Source organism: Kogia breviceps, chromosome 19 (assembly GCF_026419965.1).
Source record: "Kogia breviceps isolate mKogBre1 chromosome 19, mKogBre1 haplotype 1, whole genome shotgun sequence".
In the NCBI taxonomy this organism is placed as follows: Eukaryota; Metazoa; Chordata; class Mammalia; order Artiodactyla; family Physeteridae; genus Kogia; species Kogia breviceps.
The window spans coordinates 2,875,775-2,903,322 of NC_081328.1; the positions used below are offsets into that span (position 1 = coordinate 2,875,775).

The following is a 27,548-nucleotide window of genomic DNA, read 5'->3' on the forward strand; positions in this document are numbered from 1 at the left end:
GACATCCACACTAGCGGAATGACACTCTGTAGGCAGCAGCAACATCTCCAGGCGACAAACCATGAAGTCTCTAAAGCAGCATCTTTTATATTCCTCTCCTGCTTGGACCGGCCCCTGCCCCAGCCCGAGACCTGGGTTCTCGCCCCGCCCCCACGCTCGCCCCGCCCCCTATCTAGCCCCGCCCCTATCATCCCACTCCGAATCGCCCCGCCCCCACGCTCGCCCCTCCTCCACTTGCTCCTCCCCTAGGGCCCGGAAGCGGAAGTGGGGTCGGGTTGCTGATGTTACTCCGGCTCCTCCAGGTCCGTTGAGACTCCGCCTCGTCTGTTCTGATCTCTGGTCCGCGGCTGCGGCGCTGACGTGGCTCCCGGAAGTGGGGCTGGCGTGGGCCGCCATGTTGCAGCAGGTGAGGGGCCGTGGGCGCGGAGAGAGGGCCGCGGCGGCTGGGCCGGGCCTGCAGGGTCTGAGGGGCGCGTGCTGAGCGTCCGGGGCCGCTGCCCGAGCCCGAGGAGGAGCGGGTGGGCGGCGGGCGGGGCGGCCGGCGGCGGGGCCGGGGTCCGGGCTGCGCTGAGGGCCGGCGCGGGTGTGAGAGGCCGCGGGGTCGCGCCCGGGCGGGAGGCCGCGGAGACGCCGTGTGTGCCCGGGCGAGGGGAGGCGGGCCGCCGCCCCGCAAGTGGGATTAGGGAACCCCCCCCAAGCCTCGCGTTCAAGTTTGTGCTGTCACAGCAGCGTTGGAGGTGGCTGGTCCACTCCCGTGACCGCATCTGCCCCTCCGAGCTAATTACAGCCCTCACGTGTAGGACCGGAGATTGGTAAGAGTCATATTGTAGTTTCTTACTATTTTAGAAAAAGTTACACTTTTAGTTAGATTTTGTAGGCGTTTTTTCCTCTTGAGGGGTTACTGTGGCCCAGGCACTGTGCTAGGCCCCGGGGAAGGGCTGTGAACCGAACAGACGATTTCCTGCCGTGAATTGGAGGGTGCCGGAGGTGGGGAGGCAAGATAAGTTAGAAGACCGAAGGTAGTTTTCACACGGCGATCACAGAGCCAGGGGAATGTGATAGCAGGTGTCTGCGAATAGGACACCTTCGGGATTTAGGGTCGGAAAGCACCGCTCCGGGGAGGTGACCTGAATGGGGAAAATCCGGTAATGGTCTGCAGCTGCGCCCCGGCTGCAGGAGGCTGGAGAAAAACACACCACCGCACTGACTGTTCCCACTTAAGCGCGTGGCCAGGCTCCTCAAGCGAGCCCTTAGGGCCGCCAGGCAGTCGTCACCCTGCCCCCTCCGTAGCCCCCTCTCCCTCCCACCTAGGCTGCTCTCCAGGGCTTCTCCCTCAAACCTTCAGCGTTTCTTCCTGATCTGCTCTCAGCCCCTAGCCTTGCTGCTCGTTTCACTGAGAAGATGGAAGGTATCGGTGTCCGCACCGCCTGCCATCTCCAGCTTTCCTCATAATCTCCTGTTTACTCTGCCTTTGTTTTTTGTAACTGCTCTGTCTGTGCAGCGTTTTTTTTTTTTTTTTGTTTTTTTTTGATGTGGACCATTTTTAAAGCCTTTATCGAATTTGTGCGAAAACAGTATTGCGTCTTTTTTTTTTTAATGTTTTGGTTTTTTGGTCACGAGGCATGTGGGATCCTAGCTCCCTGACCAGGGATCGAACCCACACCCCCTGCGCTGGAAGGCGAAGTCATAACCACTGGACCACCAGGGAAGTCCCCGTGCTGCATTCTTAAGCCGAGCCCTCTACTTATGCACTGGTTTCCATCCCCTCTTGCCCAAAGTACCCCCAGAGAATTCTAGCCTGTCGCCAAGGTGGAGAGTACTGGTCTCATAGATGTGAATCCATTTTACATTTTCTAGCTTCAGCTGTTACTCCACATTTCCAGTTTCATTTAATATGAGGGCTTTCGGGCTTCCCTGGTGGCGCAGTGGTTAAGAATCCGCCTGCCAATGCAGGGGACACGGGTTCGAACCCTGGTCCGGGAAGATCCCACATGCCGCAGAGCAGCTAAGCCCGTGCGCCACAACTACTGAACCTGCGCGTCTGGAGTCTGTGCTCCGCAACAAGAGGGGCCGCGATGGTGAGAGGCCTGCGCACCGCGATAAAGAGTGGCCCCCGCTCGCCACAAGTAGAGAAAGCCCTTGCACAGAAACGGAGACCCAACACGGCAAAAATAAATAAATTAATTAATACTTCAGTGGAATGTATCTTTAAAAAAAAATGAGGGCTTTCTGCGTACATACTCTGTGTGTTCCCTCTTCTGTGCCTGTGAACAGACACCCCTAGTCAGGGGACCCGAGGGTTCAGGAGGCCCAGCAGGTGAACTCCTGGAAGCCTCCCCGCAGCCTGCCCCTTCCCTCTGCGGCTGCTTGCACTCACGTTTCTTCTGGCACCGGTCACAGTCTGCCACGTGTCGTAAGGCTCCTTTGTTTATTAACTCACGCCTTCAACAGATACTGTAGCGCCGGGCCTGGTGCCCTGCTCGACACTAGGATTTATTACAGTGCAGGGACGGAACTTGACCTCCAGCAGCTTGGCGTCTAGGAGGAGGTAGGAGGAGTAGACCTGCGGTAAGAGTATCCCGAGATACTTGTTCAAGTGGAGATTTGCCCAAGTGCTGTGGGAACGTGCGAAGTGGGACGCCTGGGGATTTCAGGGCAAGTTTCTCAGCTGTTGCAGTGTTTGAGCCGAAAGGTGAAAGATGCTTTGGGGTTTGTCCAATGGTCCGCTTCATAGGGGATGGGGAAGGGAAGAGCTCCTGGGTAGAGAAAACCTGAAGGGCAGAGAGGTGGGAGGGCCCGAAGTGTTTTCCCGGGAGCAGGCGGTGCTCAGTGGGAGGGAGCGTTGTCAGGAGGGGAGCACGGCCTCAGGTCCTGAGCTGTCTTGAGCTCTGGTTTGTTGTGCCTGAGGGATTTAAGTCTCATCCTGTACAGGGAGGGGCGCCACCGAGCAGCTTGGGCAGGGGGGTGACATGGTGTGCTCTCCATTTAGGGAGATACTCTGGGTAACGAGGGGCTGCAGAAGAGGGGGGTGAGATCGGAGATGGCAGGTGAGTGGGGAGGGGCTGGAGGTGTGAAGGTGCGAGGCGTGACTGAGGCTGCGGGTGAGTTGCAGTGAGCTGAGGTGCGAACCACTTAGAGACCTGAGGTTGAGGAGGGAAGGGAAGTAGAGGACAGAAGGGAGATTCAGCATCAGGACTTTAAAACATCTCTTCACGCAGTAAAGGACACCTGAAGAAGCTTGTATGCTGATGAGAAAGATCTACCAGAAAGACCTGAAGATACAGGAAACTAAATAAAGGGGAATAGGGATGGAACACGCCCCCAAGGAGGCGGGAAGAGAAGGGATTCTGACTGCAAGTAGCTGGTTTCGCCTTGGAGAAAAAGGGACGGAGTTGTGGGAAGGGGTCGGGAAAACAGGGCTGCAGTCAGATGATTTTGTGGAGGAGCCAGACAGTGAGTTTATCTCGGCAGCCTCGGCCTTCTCTGACCTGGGAGAGCCGCCTGAGGGTGGCTGCATTGAGTGTGCGCTTGGCAGCTTCTTGGGTGGGATGGAGACGCAGGTGCTTGGGTTGCCACGTGGGGTTTGGCCAGGTGATCAGTGTTGGGGGAGGGACCTGCCCTCGCCCCTTCCCTAGGCTGTGAGTTCCAGGTGGCCGTGACCTCGTCCTACCGTCGTCTTCCGTATTGACTAGCGTGCTGCCTTGCATGTAGTAGGCATGCAACACGGAGTTTCATTCTGCTTCATGAACGTTTGCTTTTCCTATCAGGACAGTAATGATGACACTGAAGATGTTTCACTGTTTGATGCAGAAGAGGAGACAACTAGTAGACCAAAAAAGTCCAAAATCAGGTACGACGATACGTTGCAAGGCTCGGGTTAGTGTCTGGTGCTGTTCTGTCCATCGCCTGGTGCCAGCGACGGGGTTCCGGGCAGAGTGGTTGTGATGTGCTGGTGAATATTGTGTATTGCTGCTTTGCTCTTTAGTCTGAGATGAGGTGACGTCTCACGTTTTCCCTGGGAATGACTGACATATGGCATTTTACTCAATACTGAGTTTTCAAATTTGCAAATCCAAATTTTTGAACACTGGTGTTTTTAATTCTGACTTTTGTACCAAGAATGCACCATTTAGATAGTTTCTGTAGATATATTACATTTTGATTTATTATGCAAATTTCAGAATTGTATCTTTTGTATCAACTAATATGAGAATATCAAGCCAAATATATGTATATTCCAAACTTAGTTACTATCGCTAAAGAAATTCACTTGATGAAATCAGATTCTACCTGAACCTTGAAAACATCTCTAAGTTAGAGATGCCCATCACAAAAGACCACATATTATATGATTTTGTTAATGTGCAATGTCCAGAATAGGCAAATCTATAGGGACGAGAAGTACGTTAGTGGTTGCCTAGGACTGGAGAGGGCTGGGATTGGGGTAAATGGGGGATGACTGCCCATGGGTATCGGCTTTATGTTTGGGGTCATGAAAAAGTTCTAAAATTGATTGTGTGATAATTGCACAATTCTGTGAATATACCAGAAATCACTGAATGATACCTTCAAATAGGGGAATTGTGTGGCATGTGGATTATATCACAACGAAGCTGTTGATAAAACAGCAACTGTGCCTGATGGTTACTTTGTCTCAATGCCTGAAGTGATTTCTGAGGGCCTAGAAATTCTTAGGGCATGATTTTTAGACATGTGAAAATAGGAGTCAGTCCTAAGAGTGTAGTTTCCTAATTCCTCTAAGCTTGATAAAGTTTCTTATTATGTATTTTGTGAAAGTTTATAATCAATGAGGTGTTAAAGTCACATTTACATAGTGTATTTTCTGTGACAGCAGGGCCTAGTCAAATAATGGGACTTATGAAAAAAGAGAGGTAGGCAGTTTGCTTCTTCCTCAAGTCATCTTTATTTTGGCAAGACTCTGCATGGTTCTGCTATGGCTGAAACATTCTCATCTACATCTGCAGTACCTGTTGTAAATGTAATTGCATTTCTTTTATTATGTTTTGGTTTTCAGACACCCAGTGGCATCATTTTTCCATTTATTCTTTCGAGTCAGTGCAATTATAGTCTATCTTCTCTGTGAATTGTTCAGCAGCAGCTTTATTGCCTGTATGGTGACAATTATCTTGTTGTTGTCATGTGACTTTTGGGCAGTCAAGGTAGGTTTGATTGTTTTTATTTTAAAATCGTATTTATATGATGAGATTGAATGACGTGTAAACAGTAAAAAAAAAAAAAAAAAAAAAAAAGACACTTAGCATTTCCAATTGGTGTTAATTTATCTTTTTGTTACCTTAGGCCTCACCTGTGTCAAAGTGCCAGTTGTGGCAGATCACGTGTAGATTTACTGACTTGTCTGTGCTTTATGTTAACCTGCATCAGCTTTAAAGTTAAACAAACAAATAAAAATGTGACCAGCAGCTACAGACTACACGTATTGCGTCAATCCTCACCACTGGTGTTGCTTCAGGATCACCTCCGGCTATGCCGTGTGTGATTTCTAGATAAGACCCCAGGGTAGTTTGTCCACAAATACTCAAGTACTGACCATTGCAAAGGCCCCTGTTTGAGCTTGAGGCCAGTGTTTCTCAGCCAGGGCCGGTTTTGCCCCGCCATGGGCACATTCGTTTGTCAGTATCTGAAAACATCTTCGGTTGTCACAACTGGGGGTGGGGGAAGTGTGCTATTGGTATCACACGGGTAGAGGCCAGGGATGCTGCTAAGTATCTTAACGTGCACACACAGGGCAGCCGCCACATCGAGGCGTCATCCGGCCCCAAATGTGGCTGGTGCGGAGGCTGAGGGGTCCTGTTGCAGGGGATAGAAAGGAGTGTAAGAAATGGTTCAAACTCAGAGCCAGTGGTAGGTAGAGGGATGGATGGATGGAGAGAGAGGTGTATAGATAGAGGGGCGTGTGATAAAGTAACTATGGTAAAATACTACATGGAGACACTAGGTGATAGGTATATGGGTATTCACCGTAAAACTTGACTTTTCTGTGTTTGGAAATTTTCATAATAAAATGGTAGGGGGAAAATTGAAGGCAAAACAAAAGGCAAAAGCTACTTTCGGAATGTGAGATATGTATATCGATTCAAAAACCAGGAAGATGTTACAGGTCTGCTCACGCCCACCAACCCAGCCATTTTTAGATCTTTTTGAGTGTTACAGATATGAGAAGTGGTTGGCTTGGTGATGGCCAGTTTCCGTAGGCCACAAAATGCTGAGAATAAAGATTACAAAGGTCTGTTTCCTGTAGGCTTTTCTTTTGTACAGTCTTCTTTGCCTTGTATTTCTTTGAATTTCTTCTGTTGCTTTATGCTCTAAAGTGTTTACTGTATCCAGGTCACAGTTTTGTTTTGAGGAACATTTCTTTTTGTTGTTCATGTAATTTCTGCTTAGCCAAATAGAACACCACCTTCAGTCAGTTCTTCCTGGTAATTTCCAAAAATTATATAATTAGATCCTTGTGGGTTTAGAGTTTTAAAAAATGTGGCCAGAGGGAGTTCCCTGGTGGCCTAGTGGTTAGGATTCCAGGGTTTCACTCCATACACTGGGTTCAATCCCTGGTCAGGGAACTGAGATACTGGGATGCAAGCCGCAGCACCACGAAATTTAAAAAAAAAAAAAAAAAAAAAAAATGTGGCCAGAAAGTATATTTTCTGATAACATTTTTTTTTAAAAAAAACAAGGGCTTAAAAAATACCCTTTCATCTGTGGCAGAATTACTTACAGATATGCAGACAATTGAGATATGAAATTAAGAAGTCAAGAATGGGGAAATTATTAAATGAACTTGGGGAAGGGGGTGTGCAGGGTTCTGAATGTAGTTAGAACAGCAGTGTGTCATAGTTATAAATCTAAAGGCAGTTGTCAAAAGAAGAGATAATTATTAAAAAAATAAGAGATAAATAAGATAAAGTTATCTTAAAACTGCAAAGAACTTAAATGTTATAACCCATATGGGGCTTTTGTCTTATTCTTTATTTTGAGAAATATAGTAAAAAAAAGAATAAATAGTTGTTTTCAAATTTTTATGGTAACTATTAGTAAAATTGAAAACCTTGTGTGTCTTCCACAACATTGGAGAAGACAGGAGCAACTAAAATATACATCAAGAGAAGGAAAACAAAGCAAGTGTCCAGGAACCTGAAATATCACAGGGCAGAGTGCAAGGGGATGGGAGCAGTAGCAAATTAGTTATAGCCGTAGATGTAATTTGATTAAACCCTCTTTTTAAAGATAAATATTCTTAGGTTTGGTCAAAAATCAAAGTCCATCCCAAAAGATCTAACTATAATTGTAACATTAGAAAAAGTAAAAGAAGGCAAAGATAACATAAGACCAATTCGAACAAAAAGAAACTTGGCGTTATATTATTATTAGACAAAACAGAACTGAGAGTAAGACAGCGTTCAGAGGGACAAGAGAGGTCAGTTGATGAGTCACAGTGAGGGTCATTCACAGAATATGACGTCACATCAAACTATAGTGAAGAACTACTAGAAACACTAGAGAAGATGGAGGAACACTGTTGTGATAGAAGTCTAACAAACCATTGTCTTCGCAGATCAAAGCAACAAAAAATACATAAGGTTTGAAGGATCTGAATGAAATAACAAGGTCACTTTCACAGCAGTATTTGGAACTCCGTATATAGAGGCATAATACCTTCTTGTTCAGTTCCTGTGGAACATTTACAAAAGTTGACTAAATATCACTATGAAGAAAATCCAAAGAAATTGCCCAAAGCAGCTACATTTTCTAGTCCAGTACAACAGAACTGGAGACTAATAAAAAACAAAAAAATGGTTGTCAAAATTGGGATTTTTAAAAAGAGCCATTCTGCTAAATATCTTGGCTTAAAAAGGAAATAAAAACTGTAAATATAGATTATTTACACCTTAATGATAATGATCATCTACATTCAAACTTTTGAAATGTGTCTAAAGCTGAATTCAGAGGAAAAACAATAGACAAAAGGCTTTTATTATTAGAGGTCTAGAAGTTTCAAAAACAAAAATAATAAGCTTGAGAGAAATTCGGAAAATAAACTAATAATGACAAAAACGGAAAGTAAAGAATTGGGGGCTTCCCTGGTGGCGCAGTGGTTGAGAGTCCGCCTGCCGATGCAGGGGACGCGGGTTCGTGCTGCCCCGGTCCGGGAAGATCCCACGTGCCGTGGAGCGGCTGGGCCCGTGAGCCATGGCCGCTGGGCCTGCGCGTCCGGAACCTGTGCTCCGCAACGGCAGAGGCTACAGCAGCGAGAGGCCCGTGTACTGCAAAAAAAAAAAAAAAAAAAAGAATTGGAAATGGGAAAATGGAGGAGTTTGAGACTATTCTAAGAGCTGTTATTTGAAAGTGCCACTAAAATAGACCTCTGGCTGTTCTCGGTCTTCTTTGCCAGCTCTTCTCTTTTACTTAGCCTTTGATTGGTAGTGTTTCTACAAAACGAAATTTGGTCTCTAAGGCTCCTCCTCTTCTTCTCTTCTGTATTCCTTTCATTATGTTAGGAAAGCTATCAAAGCAATTTGTTACATTAGTAAGAGGGAAAGAGCTTGGTGCATTTCAAGTACTGAATGAAGGTCAGTGGCTATAACCATAGTCTTCGTTTGGGCTGCTGTACAGAATACCAGAGACTGGGTGGCTTACAAACAATAGGAATGTATTTTTCCAAGTCCTGGAGGCTGGAACTCCAAGATCAGGGTGCCAGCACGGTCAGCCTCTCGTGAGGGCCCTCCTGCAGTTCCAGACTGCTGATGTCTCGTTGTATCCTCACAGGACTGAGAGCAGAGAGAGGGTGAAAGCTGTCTCTTGACTCTTATGAGGACACTATTCCCATTCACAAAGGCTCCGCCCCAGTGGCCTCATCGAATCCTGATCACCTCCCAGAGGCCCCCTCTTGATACTGTCACTTGGTGATGGGGTGGGGGCAGAGTTTCAACCCATGAATTTGGGGGGACACAGTATTCAGTCATAACCTTTTTTTAGAGATACATAGTTATAAAGTATATGTAGCTGTGGTCAGGATATATAGGAAAAAGTAGGTCCCAGTAGCTAAAGAGCAAGGGGTTTAGAAACACATTAGGGAACTGGAGAAAGGACAAGAGTTCACGAGGGAAGAGAAGGGTAATGTTTATGGGTGTGCTGGCCCTGTCACCTCTGCCCCTGTGGGGCCTGCCATTGCCATTTTATTTACTCTTTTGTCCAGGCCTGGTACGTAGTGGTCTTTAACTGGATATTATGGCGGGAAAGCTGATGATTTCTTGTTTGTGAACTGTTACACTAAGATACGATGTTATGGTACACCTGTAAATAATGTTTTTAAAATGTGTGTGCATATATTAATCTTTACCAGAATGTCACAGGTAGACTAATGGTTGGCCTGCGCTGGTGGAATCATATTGATGAAGACGGAAAAAGCCATTGGGTGTTTGAGTCCAGGAAGGTAAACTGCCTTTGTGGTTTTTGTTGTTGTTGTTTTGTTTTTTGAGCATCATTCAAAAAATTATGTGTAGATACATTTGAGTATTTAAGGGTCAATTACCTAAACACTTCAGATGCATCAACACATAAGGGACTGCCCCAGATTGCTTGGCATGGTATAGCACAGGACTAGATGGCCTTCTAAACTTGCCGTGCGTTTCTCTTTAGTTCCGACTGGAAACAGGCCGTGTCAGGAAAGAACTCTGAGAGGGCTTGGGCTCAGGGTTTATGCCGCATGCTTAGCTGCCTCCCAGGGGCTGCTGCTGAAGGGTCTCTGTTTGGGACCCTCGGCCCTGTGTGCCTTGCCTAGTGTAGCTCCCTCCAGTGGCTCCCTCTGTCCTTGCCCCTGGGGTCCTCCTCCACTCGTGCTCAGGAGCAGGAGAAAGAAAGAGGAGGTTTACAGCTGGATAGAAAATCTGAGTTAAGCAGAGAGCAGTCTGTTCTTCAGCCTGCGCCTTCAGAAGACCTAGGGGACCTTGCTCTGTTTTGGGTTAGCCTGCTTATCTGTAGTGGAAGTCAGTTTGGGAGCCAGAGGACGGAATTCCTGGAGACAGCACACCAGTTGAATTGCTTCCCTTCTGCTTGTTAGGGCCCGACTGGGGCTCCTCGGAAAGCAGCGCTGTGCTCAGAGAGCCCATAGTCCTTTCTATTGTAAACTCTACCTTGGAGACCACTCAGCACCCTTTTAAATTTCTGGGTGTTGCTGAGACGCTCTGGTCATTGTCCGGAATCCCTTGACTCCATTTCTTCCTGTGGACCCTGACTTGACCTTTTAGCCTCCAGGATGACCGTAGCCTTGATTTCCTGAATCCTCAGCTAAGAAGGCATCTTTCAAAGCTTGCTTATGAATAATCAGTATAAGTGCAAGAAGGATTGACTAGAAGCCTATTAGAGGCCACCCTTACTGTCTTGGGTGTGACAAACTGTCCACTCTGCCCTGAAAATGGAACATTCTCGATTTAAAACAAAGTATGTTAAGATCAGTTCCAAAAATTACAGTAGTGGTAGATCTGCTGTTTTGTTTGAGGGGGATTGTGGGGTGGGGGGTAGGAGTTATAACTTGGGACTTGAGTTGTCTGTATTAATTTATTTGAATTTGAGGGTAGGGGGTTTTTCATTAAAAATATTAAACTTTTTGCTGGTAAATATCCCAGAACATTGGTTATGAAATTCATGTTCTTTTGCAGGCCTCTCCTCAAGACAGTAAAACTGTTTCAGAGGCTGAATCAAGAATCTTCTGGTTAGGACTCATTGCCTGTCCAGTGCTGTGGGTAATATTTGCCTTTAGTGCCCTCTTCTCCTTCAGAGTGAAGTGGTTGGTGAGTATCGGTGTGGAGCTCTCAGTAGCCCACTGAGGTGGCTGAGGGACAGTCATAATAAGCGACCACCTGTGTTAGCATCAGGGCCCTGTCTTGAATAGGCAGCTTCATCATGTATTTCCCAAGTTTGGTTTCTCAACTCTGCTTTTCGCTAAGTGCAGAGAGCAGAGTCCTGTGAAAGACTCCATCTCACCAGTTCTCCAAGTGCTTAGCAGAATTTGATTTAGCCCATCTTGTTCAGTGATGGTTACCGCATTTATCACATAATCTTGTTGGTCGGGGATGGTCAGTATACTCCAGACATGCTTAGCTTGGTTTGGAACTAACAGAGTGGTCTTTTCTGAAAATACTGGTTGGTAACCTGTCCTGGGTGTCTATTGCAACAGTCATTTTATGATCTCTCGCAGTTTCACTGGTTCAGAAGTTTGGAAAGGGCTTGTCTGGAAAGTTCTGGCTTGGGATCTTTTGTACTTGTGGTCAGACAGTGGCTGGGGGCTGGTGAGGCTTCTCCTCTTTATGGGGTCCCATGGCCTCTCACACGGTCTTTCCACATTGCTGGTTGGGGCTTCATTACAGTCTGCTGGCCTCATGGCAGTTAGACTTGGAGGGTCGCAGCTCCCGTTGAGAGTGTTGTAGCTCACAAGCTCTGTTACCTTGTGCAACTGTATTAGTTTGCTGGGGCTGCCATAACAAAGTATCACAGACTGGATGGCTTAAACAACAGAAATTTATTTTCTCCCAGTTCTGGAGGTCTGTCTCTTTGGCTTGTTGGCTGTCTTCTCCCAGTGTCTTCATGTGGTCTTCTCTCTGTACATCTCTGTGTCCTAATCTCCTCTATAAGGGTACCTATCATATTGGATTAGGGCCCATCCTAGTGACCTTATTTTTCCTTAATTCTTTAAAGGCCCTGTTTCCAAATACAGTCACATTCTGGGGTCCTGGGATTATATATATATGTAAACATAAATTTTGGGGGAACAAAGTTCAGCCCACGACAACCACCTAGCCTCAGCAGTCACAGCATCACTTTTTTTTTTTTTTTTTTTTGCGGTGCACGGGCCTCTCACTGTTGTGGCCTCTCCCGTTGCGGAGCACAGGCTCCGGACGTGCAGGCTCAGCAGCCATGGCTCACGGGCCCAGCCCTCCACAGCATGTGGGATCTTCCTGGACCGGGGCATGAACCTGCGTCCCCTGCATCGGCAGGCGGACTCCCAAGCACTATGCCACCAGGGAAGCCCACAGCATCACTTTTGGCACCCGTCCATATTCAGGAGAATGGAAATTAGGCTCTACAGCTTGATGGGGGAGTAAGAAGGTTCTAGAAGAGCATGTGGAGATACAGTTGCTACCATCTTTGGAAAATATCATCTGTCACTTAGCCCAAACTGTGTGTCTTATTCTTTTAATAATTGGTTTTATCTCACTTAATACTTACTGTTATCAGATGTATTTTGGCCTTAGTTGTGTTTTTTCCCCTGTTTTTAATATTTCCTTGTCTAGTTCACTGTATAGGTTCTCTTTTCCTTTGTGCATACACGTACATAAATACTTTCCCTTTTGAGATTTGGAATGTTTATTTTCTGTTTTTAGTTTTTCTAGTAGTTATCTGTATCACATAACCCTCTTTCATGAATTAAGAAATGTATTTAATGTCTTGATTTCCTGCTGTGAAAGATGTAAAGTTAACATTCATGCCTTCTCCCACCTTTCCTCCCTGCTTCCACTTCTGGATTTTTGTTGGTTGTCCTCTTACTTTAGTTATTTTAATTAATATACTTCTGTTTATTGACTTAGAGACTGTTTAGAAAGGGAATGAAATAAACACTCTTATATTCCCTCCTTTGTGTCTTCCCTTTCTATGCCTGAGCTTTGTTTGTTCCAGTGTTCTTTTTGTTGTCAAGGTTTATAACAGTTACCTTTTGAAATGATATTTGTTACTGGTTGTTCAGTCTTTGATCTACTTTTAAATAAATTGATTCATTTCTTTTATTGCAGCTTCTCCTTTACCTCTTGGTTGGCTGAATTTCATTGTTGGGTGATTTTTTTCAAAAAACTTGTGGGTGTTATTTTCCTTTGGCTCTGTCCTGTTTAAGAATATGAGCCTGTTGACTTTATTCTTGAATAAACTTTTCTTTTTTCTTTTCTTTCTGAATAAACTCTTTATGCTTGAATAAATTCTTTATTTCATTATTCCTGAAAAAAGATTCTTTATTCTTGACTAAGAATTGGCTAAGTTAATATTTTTGGGTCACAACTTTTTTATCTCACCATTTAGAAGACATTACTTCTTCATTTTTCTAATATTGAATATTGTAGAGAAATCTGAGGCCTGGCTTACTTAACCTCCATGTAAGGGAGTGAATTATTTTTCTCCCTGGACAAATAATTTTTGTTAATCATTCTTGAAGTTTTAAAATAGCATACATAACCAGATTGTCTTTGTGTTTATCTTTCTGTATTGCTTTTTCTGGAAACTGTGTGCCCCTCTAATATGCAGGCACAGGTTTTGCTTTGAATCTGGAAAATTATCTTCTGTTGTCTTTACATTTATTTATGTTCTGTTTTTTTGGTGTCTCTAATTCTGAGGCACCAGTTACCTCTGTGTTGGATCATTTTTATCTGTTCCCATCTAGCATCTTAAATGCTTTCATCTCTCATCTTTTTCCTGTCTGGTTAGTCACTCAGCACGTCTTTGTACAAGAGTCGGCCATACGCCGCCGGAGCTGTCCCGGGCAAGCTGGGGATATGAAAGGGCCTGATAAGCAAGATAACTGCTCCTATAGCTCCACGTTCTAGTGGAGCAGAGTGTAGACAGACAGTAAATAAGGGTTGTTAGAAAGGTGATACAAGGTAACAGTGGAGAGTGCCAGGGAGAGCGGAGTGGACTGCTTTAGCAAGCCCTTCTCTGCGTTTCCTGAGCTCTGGCAGCTCCGTTTTCAACTCCTTCTGGTGTCTTGTCTTACCTTCATTCTCTTTGAATTCTTATCTTTAGGTTCTTCTGTAGGGTGACGTATGCTTCAGGAATGCTTTTATTTTGGTGGACTCTATTTCTTTTTAGAATGGATTCTTCGCCTGCCTTTTGCATACTGTGTTCCTTTCTTCTTTTTGTTTTTTGCTGTGGTTCTGCGTAGCTGCCTTTCCCTGTTCCCCTCCCCATTTTGCTCCTGTTTGCAGTGGCAGTTCTGTCCAGACCTTCTCTTTATGTTGGTTTCGTGTGGGTGAGTTCTCCTTGCCTGCCTTCCTTGTTGTCTGGGACATCTGGGCTCTGCTGTGAGCTGCGGTTTGGTCGCTTGAAGGCGCAGGTGTGAGGAGGGGACCGCAGCCCTGCTGCCGGCTGCCTCGGCTGGCTTGCTCGGGTTCCTTCCCTTATGTAGTGGAGTTCTTGTTGCTCTGTCGTGGTTCTGCCCTCCTGCTTTAGATCGTTTGTGAGCCCCTGGAGCCTTTACCTCTCTCTGGGGAGGCAGCCCAGTCTTTCTCTGGCAGTGTTTCCGCTTCCCTAAAGCAGAGCAGGGAGAGGGGGGTGAAAGGTGGTTTGGGCTCCTGTTTTAAGACCACAGGGCAGGAAGGGGGCATCCCGTCCCTCAAGCTTCCCCACCCACTGTTCTCTGTGGTGATGGGCTTGATGACCGTTGGTCCTCCTGCCTCTCAGACCATTTGCTTTTTCTAGAACAGGGCTTGGCAAACTGTGGCCTGCAGGCCAAATCTGGCCTTACGCCTGTTTTTGTAAATTTGTGTTGGAACACAGCCTTGCCTGTTTGTTTACATATTGCCTGTGGCTGCTCTGGGACTAGAATGGCAGAGTTGAGTATTTGCAACGCAGACCATATGGCCTGCAGAGCCTAAAATATTTATTATCTGGCCCTTTACAGAAAAGCTTTGTAGAATATTTAACCGTGGGATCCCCTCATGTTGTTCTAATTAACTTTTCTTCAATAATATTTACATAGTAGGCTTGTGTTTCTTATTCTCAATCCTTAGCGGTCTTAGTGGGGTCACCTATAGGATTGTGGCCACAAGGAAGAAACAACTCTGCTGAAGTGCATTTCTTCCTAGTGCTGTGTCCCCCTCTGCGCCCTTCCCCACATCTCCCTGTCGCGGAAGGCAAACCCCTGTTGGTTGCTACCTTGAGGCAGCGGTTTGCTTTCTTAGAAGCCAGTTGTTGCCCACACATTAGCACAGAGCAGAGACTCAGCTCTGCGTGCTTTCAGGGTGTTGAACTTGATCTATCTCTTGACCATTCTTTTGGAATTCTTAAGGAAATAGTTAACATTTGAGCCCCTTCTGAGTCTCATTTACTTTTTTAATATCTTTACTCACAGAACCATGGAAAATATTAGAGAGTGGTCCCCCCCCACTGCACCCCCGGGGCTGGCACAGAGCAGTGTGTTGACGGGTGCTTGTTGGGTGGTGCAGAGCGCGTGTTGGATGGGTCTGCTCTGGGAGGGAGGGCGCACAGGAGTCTCACGGCCACAACCCCCCTTCGCAGAGCTTCCTCTTCCTGCTCTTCCCCGAGACAGTCTCCGCGTTTTGGTTATGGCAGAGAGACGGTCAGTCAGCGTCAGGCCCGTAACTGTCGGTTATTCCCCTCTCCCAGGCGGTGGTTATCATGGGTGTGGTGCTGCAAGGGGCCAACCTGTATGGCTACATCAGGTGCAAAGTGGGCAGCAGGAAGGATTTAACCAGCATGGCTACGTCGTACCTTGGAAAGCAGTTTTTAAGACAAGTAAGTGTTTTCTGGATGTCAGGGTAATTTGGATGTGGTCAGTGACTAATGCAATGATGATTTCTAACTCTTGTAGAGTTTAATTTCTATGAAGTACTTAAAAAAAAGTTTTTTAAAGGGATGTACTTATTTAAGTATGACATGATGATGATAAAGTTATTTTAATTTCTCTTTGGAGGCTTTTAGGGCATTCCAGAAATGTTTTGTCGATATCCTGAAATTATTTTAAAACCAGAGGGATAAATGTTCATTGATAATAACTTTTTTAAAAAATTAGCTGAAGTTCAGTTGCTTTCCATTACTTCCGGTGGCTCTAGATGAACAGTTTTGAAGAATGTATCAATATATTGTATGGTTTTAGGGTTTATAGTAAGAACAAGTTAGAAACATAATAAGACCGTATCATTAAAGATTGTTTTATAAAGTACTCAGTTTGTTTTTGAAGAATGTGTAGGTTTTACTATAGTTGCCCGATATGAAGATTTAAATCGGAGTTTTCCATGGGGTAAGTGATATTCATAGGTAAATAGTAATTGGTAAAACCTTTGGGAAATCGATTAAGTGTTTGTATGAGTGATGTCTCGTGTTTGTGTTCTTGCAGTAGGTTGGGCAGGTGACGTTATTACAGGACACTTATGGGTTCTCAGCCTTGGACATGCATCAGAATCTCCTGGAGGGCTCGAGCTCAGATTGTACAGTCCTACCCCCAAAGTTTCGTATTTAGTTGCCCTGGGCCCGAGTCTCATAGGTCGCGTGTTTGCAGGTTCCTGGGTGGTACTGATATTGCTGGTTCAAGGATTACCTTTGTGACTAAAGCCCTGAGAGGCTAAGTGACTTCTCAGGAACATACAGAAACAAAGTGGTGCAAAGCTAGGGCTTAACCCAGCTCTCCTGAAATCCAGTGCTGTTTTCTATACAGTTTCTCTTATATAAAAGTTAAGAGATTCTTGTAGGGACATGACTCTCCTCCTGAGGGTTTTTGCAGAGTCCCAGTATACCTTTGCTGGGTAAGGTCCACCTCATGGTAATTGTCAAGTGTGTGCTTAATAGGTTGTTTTTCCCTTACGATTACCAGCATTCAGGTGAATTTGAACCTTGAGCTTGACATACATGGACAGGGTCAGTAGACTTACATGGCACTTGGTGATGCTCTGCTCAGATGAGAGTGACTTGCTGGACATCTGGGTGGACCCATTGCTTTAATTCTCTAGCATGACAGTAATTTTTAACATAATTGGGCCATAGGATGCCAGGTAATGTAGTAGCTGGCTGTGCTGGCAATTACAAAATGTTTTCCTAGCACTTTAAATCTGGTATGTTAAGTAAAATAGCTTTTAGTGTTAAGGAGTTGTTTCTCTTTTGCAGACCACTGGAGACGATCAGACCTCCTGAAGAGAGTGAGGCAGCCTGCATGTTCTTTCCATTGGGAACAACTGAAGGGGGTCTTGACTTTCAACCTTTAGAACTCAGTACCTATTGCAAAGAGGAGTGTTGGGTTTGTTTTTCCATTTTAAAGTTTACTTTAAAAAAAAAAAAGGAAAAGTAGTTTTCATATTAAGTTTTTACTTTCTAGCATATGGGGCTTGAAGGTGTGGTGTAGCTAGAAACAGTGTTAACATTCGGTTCATGGTGTACATACGTGTATGCACATAGTCGTGTAAGATCCATGTGTCTTAAATGAACAAAAGCGTTTGTGTTCACGCCCGTATGGAATGGAGACCTTTGCATTTCGATCCACAGAGCAAGAAGGATGTTCCTAGTCTATCTCAAAACTCTCTGTGTTTACGTACTATTTCTGTAGATTATTTTAGGTTTCGCTTCCATGGTAAGAGTGAGCACTTTGGCTTATATATAGAGTGAGAAATAATTGTTAATTTTACACTTAATATATACTTCATGATGAGACTTCTTATCCTAGGCGTTTACAGGCAGGTAAAAACCAAATTTGGGCTATTGGTGTTAACTAGTTTCTAAAATTTTGTTTATTTTTATTTATAATGAGTCACGTACTTAAGGCCCACTTAATATAAAAGGAATTTTCATAGTTTATGTTCATGGGATACGTAGGCATTGCTGCTGTTCTATTTATTTGGGGGGAAAGATAGCCAGATTTTACTTTGGAACCTTCCAGAAGCTCTTCAGTGGTCCTTGGCCTAATGAAATCTTTTACCACTAAAAGAGTATTATTCTTATGTCATAGTGAGAATAATCATTTCAATACTTGGCATTGTAAATGCCTAAAAGACGTTTTATTTTACGAATCTATTTTTTTTCTTGCTATAATGGGGATATTGTAAATCACGTATTTGTATTAATGGTATTTCTTAAAACAATGTATGTAACGATCCTCAGCTATTGTAGGCGTCTGTAAATTCTGTTGTAGGTACTGTAAATTTTGTTTTAATCAGCAGATAGGTTATTTTGTGATTGTATTTATACATTGTTAAAAATTTTTTGAAGTTTTGTTTAATTGAATGTATCTTATTGGCGTGATAGCTTTGAAGGTGCATAACTTTATATTTGTATAAAACTCTACTGCTTACAAAGCACTTTGACACTCGTAATCTCATTTGATCCTCACGACAAGCCTGTTATGTGTGATGCTGGTTTATAGGTGACGAAACAGGACTTCAGGTTATTGACTGACTTGCCCAAGGAGACACTGATTACAGGAAGACCCATCAGGACATATTACTGATTTTAGAGGAAATATTTGTCTCTAAATGTCCTTTCCTTTCGTACGAATCATTAATTTACTAAGTCATTAATTTGGTAAGTGCTTGTTTCCCATTTTATTTATACTTGTCTGGTGAGGAAAGTGGTTGCTGAGTAAATGTTTTTATTTAACCTGAAAGATCTGGTGTCAGCCTATAGAGCTGAGAGTCTCATGGGGGGGTTGCTCTTGAGGTAACTATTGTTATTTGAGGCTGCAATCCTAAACCAAATATGAATTGAATTTTGGAATATGCACGTGGCAGGACCTACTGTTTATCCCCCAATATTCATTTTTCCCTTCTATTCATTTCCCACTTATTAGCCAGGACATGGCAACAAAGACGGTTTTTCCCAGATTTTCCTGCTGCACTTTGGCTACGCTTCCAGGAAGTATTCTTAGAAGGCCGGCATGCGCGTCCCCTCCCCTTTTCACCCCCCTTAGCTGAAATGTAGACAGACTAGATGGTGCTCGAACAGCTGTCACGGACAGTGGGGTGGAAGCCTCATTTTGAGAACAGCAGAGAAATAAGGTAGAGATTGAGTTCCCTCTGATGGGGCCAGCAGCCCTGAACTGCCCGTCTGAATTTTTAAGCGAGAAACAAACTTCTGTCTTGTCTAAGTGTTATTGCTTTGGTTTTTCTGTTGCTGCAGCCTAAGTGAATTCTTATCAATACAGTATATTTTCAGCAACCCCCATAATTGTTTCCATGAGTATAGTATTTGAGATGTAATAGTTCATCAAATACATATTTGCTCTTTGTGAGGTAATTAAGCTAACATTATAGATGCTAACAAGTCCAGCTGTTCCAGATGCTGTTGCTGCATAAAAATTCACCCCAAAACTTAGCAGTGTAAAACAGTCATTTTCTTACGCTTACACAAGCTGTGGGTCAGGAATTTGGGTGGAGCGCAGTGGGGACAGCTTTCCTCTGCTGCGGTCTGGGGCTCGGCTGAGATTTGAAGGCTGAGTTTTGCACACTGGCCGGGAGGCAGGAAACATCTGGGGGCATCTTCACGGGTCTGGAGATTGATGGTGGCTGTCAGCTGAACCTCAGCCAGGTTGCTGGTTGGAACACCTACATTTGTGACCTCTGGGTCGTCTCTCTGTGGAGGCTCATCTGGGCTTCTTCACAGCCTGGCAGCTGGGGTCTAAGACAGGCTTCCCCAGGGAATCAGAGAAGTGTGTGACGTTTTTATGACTAGTCTCGGGGTCCACATGGTGTCACTTCTGCCATACCCTGGTTGAAGCGGCCACTAAGGTCCCCCTGAGTTCACGGGGAGGAGACATAGCGGCCGTCTTTGGAAAGTAAAATCTGCCACACATACTTTAATCGTTTCGAGACTGGAAAACTACTTGAAGAGACTGAGGGTAGCGGGTGTTGCTTTCTTTATCATCGTCCCTGGTCAGCCTTGAGCACAGGTGAGCTGACTTAGTGGTGCCTTCAGAATGAAAGTGACATTGCATTCTGTAGCGCCAGTGTGCCTGTTGTTTGGCCCACAGCTCTGAAACATAGGCAGGGGTGTGTGGGGTTGTGTGGAGGTGGTGGCACAGTAAGTCCACCGTGGTGTCAGTACTGTGGTCCTTTAAATATGTACAACTCTTTAGAGCTCATTCAGAGTTCTTTTATGTCTATTACCTCATTTGATTTTCCCCAGTAACCTCTAGAAGAAGGAGAGATCGTGAATAGCCTCATGTTACAGATGAATAGCTAAGACGGAGAAAAGTAAAATAATTTACTGACAATTGCAAGTAGTGGAGACAGTGGTGCTCCCCCAGTATTCCCTTTGTTCTCCCGTACTTCCCACCAGCTCCCTAGTTAACTGAAGCTATGAGATCAGTTCCGGCCCGTGTGATGTGAGTGAAGGTGACCTGCATCGCTTTTGGGTGAGGAAGGTGAAACTGACGTGAGAGTCTCTAATCTTTCTTCCCTTCTGTGGCAGCCAGTGGTGCTCGAGATGGTGCCTCGGCCAGCTCGGTCCCTGGGTGGCTTGTAGAGCAGAATCCCCCACCTGCTCCTGTTGGACGAATGGCGTAAGTGAGCAATAAACTTTTGGTGTGTGAAGTCACTTGATTTCCTGGTTAATTTGTTTCTATAACATAACACAACGTAATAGCCTCTTCTGACGAATATAGGTGCACAGCTGACAAGTAATACTCAGAAAGCTTTTAAGTCCTAATTGAGTAATTTCTTCACTGTTCCATGCTATTTCCTTTTGCAAGGAAAGAAATTGGAATCTGGTCCCTTAGTGCAGCATCACCAGTTCTAATCAGAACAGACAGGTGAAGTTGACCAGGTGAAAATTCAACTAGGAGAGTCCACCTCCCTCTAAAGGGACAGGAGCTTCTCATTTCCAGCCACTTGTGGCCACTCAGGAGCGTGGTTCCTGTGTTGCTAGGGTTTTCAGTTTTTTAAGAGGAATGGAAAACCTGCATGTTTATATGAGATCTGGTCTTTTAATGTTGGTAAATTAAACTTTAAAAGGAAAAAAGAAAACGTGTGAAGTCAAACTGAGTATGTTTGCAGGTCAGGTTCAGCGGTGCTAACTTTTGTGGAAGTGCAGTGATGTTCAAACTGGTAGAGCTCTTTCTTCTAAGTCTTGTGTCAAAGCTGAATATCAATAATGAGCAAAAGCAGAGCTGCTCTAGAGGAAACGGGTTTGGAGGTTCTGGAATCACCCGCTCAGCCCTAACTACCATTTTCCAAGGAGCCCCCGAGCCACTGTTTGCTGCAAACAACTGCTGGGAAGGTGAAACCAAAGTCTGCCTAGTTTTGAGGAACACGTTCTCAAATCATATGTCACATACATTTTTCAATTAAAAATAAAGTCGAAATAATATCAAATTCTTGTGAGAAGCAGGAAGCATTCCTTAAAACCTTAATATTGTTAACTAAAAGGAAAAGAGCAATTCTATCACTTCCTAAAGAAGTTAAATTTAGTGCCAAGAAAAAATGTAGTCTTATATATAACTTTTCCCCCCTATGATTAATTAAAAAATAATAATTAAAGCAGTCATGGTCAGAAAACCGAAGGGCTACAAAGAAATGCAAGTCTTATCCCGCTCTCACCTCAGTTCTGCTCCCCAGAAGCAGACGTCTTCAACTGCTGCAGGTTTTGTATTTTGGGGTATTTACTTCTATACTAAATAAAATGCTTATTGTTTGTACAGTGTTTCTTGACTTATCAACTTTCTATAATAGCTGTTGGCTTCCTGCTAAGAAAAATGAAGATTTAACTCAAACCCCTCATAGTCTGAACACTTTTTTTTCCCCCCACTTGGTTGTAACATCAAAGGCTTAACATAAACCTCCATTTCTTATTCCTTAAGTTATCTGATGTTTAACTGTTTTCTCTATTAGTAATTTGTTCAACTGCAAGTAACAGGAAATTCCACAAATAATAGTGACTTAAATAAAAAAAGGGTTTGTGTGTTTCTCTACAAAGGAAGTCTGAAAGGGGGCACTTGCTGGTGTTGATGCAGTTACTAAACAGTTCCTCAGCTCATTGCCTCAGGGTCACAAGATGACTGTCACAGCTGAAGATGACTCATCTGTTTATAAGCAAGGAAGGAGAGCGGAGGTCCCTGTCCTATCTGTTCCCTTTTAGCAAAAAAGCAAAAGCTTTCTCAGAAACCACTGGTAGACTTTTGCTTACATCTCATTGGCCAAAGTGGTGTCAGCCAGGTGTATGGAAGTCTGGAAAAGCATGTATGAGGGTGGGCACATGGCTGCCCTGAGCAAAAGTGAGGTTTTCTTAGGGGAGAAAGGAGAAGGGGACACTGGGTAGGAAACTGGCAACGCCCACCACACACATACTTCTCATGGGGGCTTTATGTGGAGGGCACCGGCTGCTGCTGTGGCTGATGCTCTCAGCACCGTTTCTACAGTGAATAAATAGCCTTGGATCTGGACGGCCTTTTTATTTTTATTTTTATTTATTTATTTATTTTTTTGCGGTATGCGGGCCTCTCACTGTTGTGGCCTCTCCCGTTGCGGGAGCACAGGCTCCGGACGCGCGGGCCCAGCGGCCATGGCTCACGGGCCCAGCCGCTCCACAGCATGTGGGATCTTCCCGGACCGGGGCACGAACCCGTGTCCCCTGCATCTGCAGGCGGATTCTCAACCACTGCACCACCAGGGAAGCCCAGGACGGCCTTTTTAAAGCCAACTTTTGATGCAAAGCCATTAAAGCACTATTTGGTGAAATAGTTCTGTGAGGGCATAGGCTGCTGTACTCTTACGTATTTATTCTTACTTTAATGTGATTTGGGGGTTGGATTTTTGGATATTTAGAGCCTACACGGTCAAGAGTTCTCTTGAGGTGGTGCCACCCCCAAGGGAGGGTGTTTTTGTAAATGTGTTCATTGGTTAGCACGATGATTGGTTATTTTAGTGGGCGGAGGCTAGGGATGCCTGGAGCTTGTAACGCATAGGACAGTCCTGTACAACCCCAAATTGTCCTACATCTCTATAGCTTCCATGTGTCCCATGAAAATTATGTACACGACAGTCCTGCTATAAAGAGAAAGGAAAAGCAACCCCTGACAGTTGCCAGCTGGAGGCGGGCCTGGCCCTTAAGCTAGGCTCTGGTGTTCTCTTTGAACATGAGTAATTCGCTACGACACCAACGTCTGACGAGGCTGCTCTGTGACCATAGGGCAGCGAGACAAAAATGACGCTTTGTAATCGTGTTGGAACATAGAAACAAGAACACCGTGCAAACCACAGAACATGAGCCAACATCCCCCTCTCCTGGCTTATGCGGAGACTCTGCTGCTCTGCCGAGTATGGTCTTGGCCCACTCTGTCCTTCCTGCCACCTAGGTGAAAATGACCAAGATACCTACTCAGAATTGCTTCGCTTTCTGGAAGCACCCAGCCTGGAGTAAAACCATGGTTCATGGAACCCTGCTTGAAATCCCCTAACACAGGCCCAGATTCTCTGATCAGCCCATCCTAGTGCCCTTGTACTGAGACACCCCATGGTGGGTGGTCTTCCTTGTGCAAAAAGTGCTAATAAACTCACTTTGGTTCAACCACAGTTCTGTTCCGCATGGTCTCTAGCTGGTGAGCACTGACACTGATTAATAATTAGCTTAGACTGTAAGTCCTTTTTTGTTGCCGATTTGCAGCACTTGACTTACCCAAAAATGCAACTATCAAGTGAAGGAAGGTTGTGCTTTCAGTACCTTACCAAGAGTGCCTCACCAGTTTGAAAACGGTCACCAGTTTTCATGTCAGCGTTGCTCATGGCATTTGGATTGCAAGTTAAAACCACTGCAGCTGCATTGGTCTGCTTTGTAGTGGCCACATATACGGGAATTATATGTATATTTGCAAGCACCCGACTACGTGTCACATGCATGTGCAGGATTTGCATGCCCAGGAAAGACCCGAAAAGGCTCTAATCTCTCATCTCTAGATGGTCTTGAGGCTCTGCACAGACAGGAAATAAAGGCTTAGGTAGAGTTGTAAACTTCTCGAGTGTTGAAGGTGTGCCCCAATACACATGAGCCCCTCAGCAAAAGGCAGACGACTTATTTCAGGTGCTTAAGGAAGTATCTGCCTGATTATTAGCTGAAGACGAAGCTAACTGAGTAGAGATTTCAGTGGCTACACATGACAGAGTACGGATTTACAGAATTAGTTCTGGAAAGTCACTAAAAAACCTGCAGCCACCACCACAATAAGCATTAAAGGGAAGGGGCCACAAATCTGGTTTCCAGAGTCGCCGCCTTATATTACTGAAATCGTCCAGTTTTCAACAACAATAAATTGTAAGACATGCAAAGAAACAGGACAATGGCTCGTACACAGGAAAAAAAATTCAACAGAAACCTTCCCTGAGGAAGCCCAGACTTTAAATCAGCTGTCATATATGTTCAAAGAGCTAAGAGAGACTTTGGGCAAAGAACTAAAAGTAGGAAAATGAGCTATGAACAAAATGCAGGTTATCAGTAAAGAGATTAAAAATTTATAGAAAGGAAGCAAATAGAAACCTTTGGAACTGAAAAGTATGGTAACTGACATGAAAAATTCACTAGAGAAGTTCAACAGTCCGATGAAAGAATAATTGAAAATAGGACAATTGTAATAATGCAGTTTGAGGAACAGAAAGAAAGGAGGATGAAGAGTGAATATAGCCTAAGGGACCTGTGGACCATCACACATACCAACATATATGTTATGGGAGTCCCAGGAGACAAGAGAAAGGCAGAAAGAATATTTGAAGAATTAATGGCTGGAGACTCCTCAAATTTCATGAAAGACTTAGGAAAAAAAAACCCTACATTAATCTACACTTTCAAGAAGTGCAACAAATGCTAAGGATAAATTCAAAAGAGATCCACATCTAAACACATCATAGTTGAATTGTCAAAAGCCAGTGACAGAATATTGAAAGCAGCAAGAGAAAACAATCCATCACATATAAAGGATGCTCAATGAGATTAAAAGCTTGCTTCTCATTAGAAACCATGAGGTCAGATGACACATTCAAAATAGAGTTTAAGACAGAATTGTTACAAGCGACAAGGACATTACATACTGATAAAAGGGTCAATCCATCAGGAAGACATAACAATAATGAACATATATGCACTTGACAACAGAGGTCCAAAATGCATGAAGCAAAAGGTCAGAGGATTGAAGAGAGAAATAAAAAACTCAATAATCATTATTACTAGTGGTTCACTATTAATAATTTAATGATTAAGTGAGATAATCCATATAAAATATTCAGCATAGTCCAAAGCATATGGTAAGCACTCCGTAATGGTAACATACTCAGAAAGGAAAACAGAGTTGCTTAGCTAGTTAAAGGTAGAGCAGTCAGGAGGTCTAAGCCCTGGTTGAGTGGCTTCCTTATGATTTAGATTCCCATCCGATATGTGACATGGAAAATTCAAATGGAGAAAAGCTGTCATTTGCAGGAGAGAATGCTGATTCTTTTATTTTTTATTTTGCTTAGAACAGATTAGAGATTGTAAGATTATAAGCTGGTAACTTACTGTAGTGTTCATTTACAATTTATTTTCTATTCAGAGCACATCTTGTTATTTATGTTTTTCAGATAGTTGTTGAAATCCAACAATGCTATGGACCAGTCTTCACGGTAAACATTTCTTTTAGGATTATCGCCTTTCTCTGCGCGCCCTTTTCCTCTTTTGCTTGTAACTTGTGCACTGTCCACTAGATGGCAATACGCCAACATAAAATGGAAAGGAAACAGCCATACTGTAGCATCTTATTTACTTGATTTAGTGGGAAATGATAGTTTTCCTGGAATGAATGAATAGATGCCGAATGACTAAGTACAATCATATATTTAGTGCTTACAATGTACCAGACCCCGAGATAGGTACCACATACAGGATATGTGTCTGCCTTCCTCACATCACCACCTCCCTCCCCCCATTGAACAGATAGGGACTCTGAGGCTTGGAGGTCAGTAGCTTTCCCAGGGTCATACAACCAGAGAGAGATGAAGCCAGGACTGGTCAGTGGCAGGGGAAGATATAATGAGTTTGAATTTTAAGTCTGCTGGGTTTGAAGCCAGTGGTCACATCCAAGTACCAGAATGCAATGGAAGCATGGAATTCTACCTTAGGATTGGGCAGAAGCTATGAATTTAAGAGGCATCTCTGTAGAGCAGAGTTGAAGCTGTAACAACACATGCGGGCTGGCTTGCGCAGAGTGTGTGTTAAAGAAGAAACAGCTGAAGTGTAATCCCCAAGGAGAAGGTGATGGCAGAGGGTTAGGGGCCGAGCACTGGAGGCAGACACTCCTGAGTTGAAGTCCTGGCTTCACACTTCCTAGCGGCGTGTTCTTGGGCGAGGCAGGGGAACTTTGACCCCTTGCAGTAACCTCAGGAGGAAGATGCTATCTCCATTTTACAGGTGAGGAAACTGAGGCTTGCAGAACATAAGAATCGACCCAAGGTCATGGTGCATCTAGTGCGTGATGGCTCTAAGATTCAGATCTGGAGGGTCCGACTTAGGCTTACGCTGTTAAGTACCACGTGATGCTCCCCCAATCACAGCGCGTAGGACGCTGGCTAGTGATGCCTTGTGTGTGTGTGAATCTCCTTGTACCAGTCAGAGGAACAGACCAGTCGGAGATATAAATGTAGATTATATTTATAGATCTATATCTATATTTACATCTTATGCGTATATTCCTCGAAATAAATTCTCTCTCCATATCTATATCTACCTATCTAGTGCATGTACACAGACACACACACACACATTTATTTCAAGGAATTGGCTTATGTAGCTGTGGGAGCCGGCCAGTCCTGGTCAGTATGGTAGAACAGCAGGCTGGGACTCTCGGTGAGGAGCTGATGTTGTGGTCTTGAGCCAACTTTCTTCTTCCTCTGGAAACCCAGTTTTGCTCTTAAGGCCTTTTAACTAATTGGATGAGGCCAATCCACATTATCAAAGGTAAAATCTCTTTTACGTAAAGTCAGCAGATTGTGGACGTTGACCACACCTACAAAATACTGTCACAGCAACACCTGGATTAGCGTTTCATTAAAGACCTGGGTGTTGTAGCCTGGCCAACTTGACACCTAAAACTAACCCTCACTCTTCTCCAAGTGGTCTGCAAACAGCTGTGACAGCACGAGGCTCTCTTTCTTGTTGACCGATGCCAGGCACCCGGCGGCACCCAACCAACCTTATTTGACTGTGTACTGACGCTCCAACAGCCTGGGCGGAAGTGAACTTTGAACTGTAGACCTGGAGAGGTACAGATTTTCAGTGTCTTGAGTCACATGCTACTTCCTTTGGGGCCCCCTGGGTTGAGCAGCAGAAATGAAGGTGAAGTAACTAACGGTCATTGCCAGCTGGGGCCGTGAGCCGGGCGGCTGCCACCACTGAGAGCCGGGTGGGGGTCCTTGTAGAACGCTGGGTGCACGCTGTCTCTGTTGTTAGGTTTCTGCCGGCACCCGTTTCCAGCCACTGGTGCTATTTGTCTTCGTTGGGATGAAGGCACAAGGTTTTTTAAGCAGCACAACCTGTGGGGTTAGGTAGGAGTAGATAACTGTGGATCTCTGAGTGCCCGTGGCCACTGAAAGACCAGCAGCGCCGCACGCATCCTTCTGGGGCCTGGCAGCCTCTTCTGATAAAATACGGAGACAGGATAGTGGATGTGCCAGCCAGCTGGGGGGGGCATCCAGCGGAAATCAGGCTAAGAATAGGCAGCCCTGCGGGGAGCCCTCTCGGGCACCTGGGTTCATACCTCCCACCACTTCAGAGAGAATGGCATCACCTCTTGCCTGAAG

The 27,548-nt window shown here is 44.7% G+C and overlaps 1 protein-coding gene across 6 annotated transcripts; it reads left to right on the forward strand.

Moving 5' to 3' along the window:
* The first annotated feature begins 242 nt into the window (after positions 1–242).
* TVP23C (trans-golgi network vesicle protein 23 homolog C) lies at positions 243–26,985 on the forward strand. Of its 6 annotated transcripts, XR_009332652.2 has the most exons (11): positions 258–406; positions 3,768–3,850; positions 5,036–5,180; positions 9,380–9,469; positions 10,695–10,826; positions 15,421–15,549; positions 16,915–17,044; positions 18,164–18,321; positions 20,206–20,296; positions 25,335–25,376; positions 26,863–26,985. XR_009332652.2 is itself a non-coding variant. In XM_067022008.1 (8 exons), exons 2-8 carry the CDS (start codon positions 3,309–3,311, stop codon positions 16,939–16,941), a joined length of 651 nt encoding a protein of 216 aa, XP_066878109.1. In that variant the 5' UTR covers positions 579–812; positions 3,219–3,308; the 3' UTR covers positions 16,942–18,098. The 6 variants fall into 6 exon arrangements, 4 of the variants coding, with proteins under 4 accessions (XP_058904465.1, XP_066878111.1, XP_066878109.1 ...); XM_067022008.1 differs by lacking the exons at positions 258–406; positions 18,164–18,321; positions 20,206–20,296; positions 25,335–25,376; positions 26,863–26,985 and adding exons at positions 579–812; positions 3,219–3,353 and having other exon boundaries at positions 16,915–18,098; XM_059048482.2 differs by lacking the exons at positions 18,164–18,321; positions 20,206–20,296; positions 25,335–25,376; positions 26,863–26,985 and having other exon boundaries at positions 243–406; positions 16,915–18,098.
* The last annotated feature ends 563 nt before the right edge of the window (positions 26,986–27,548 follow it).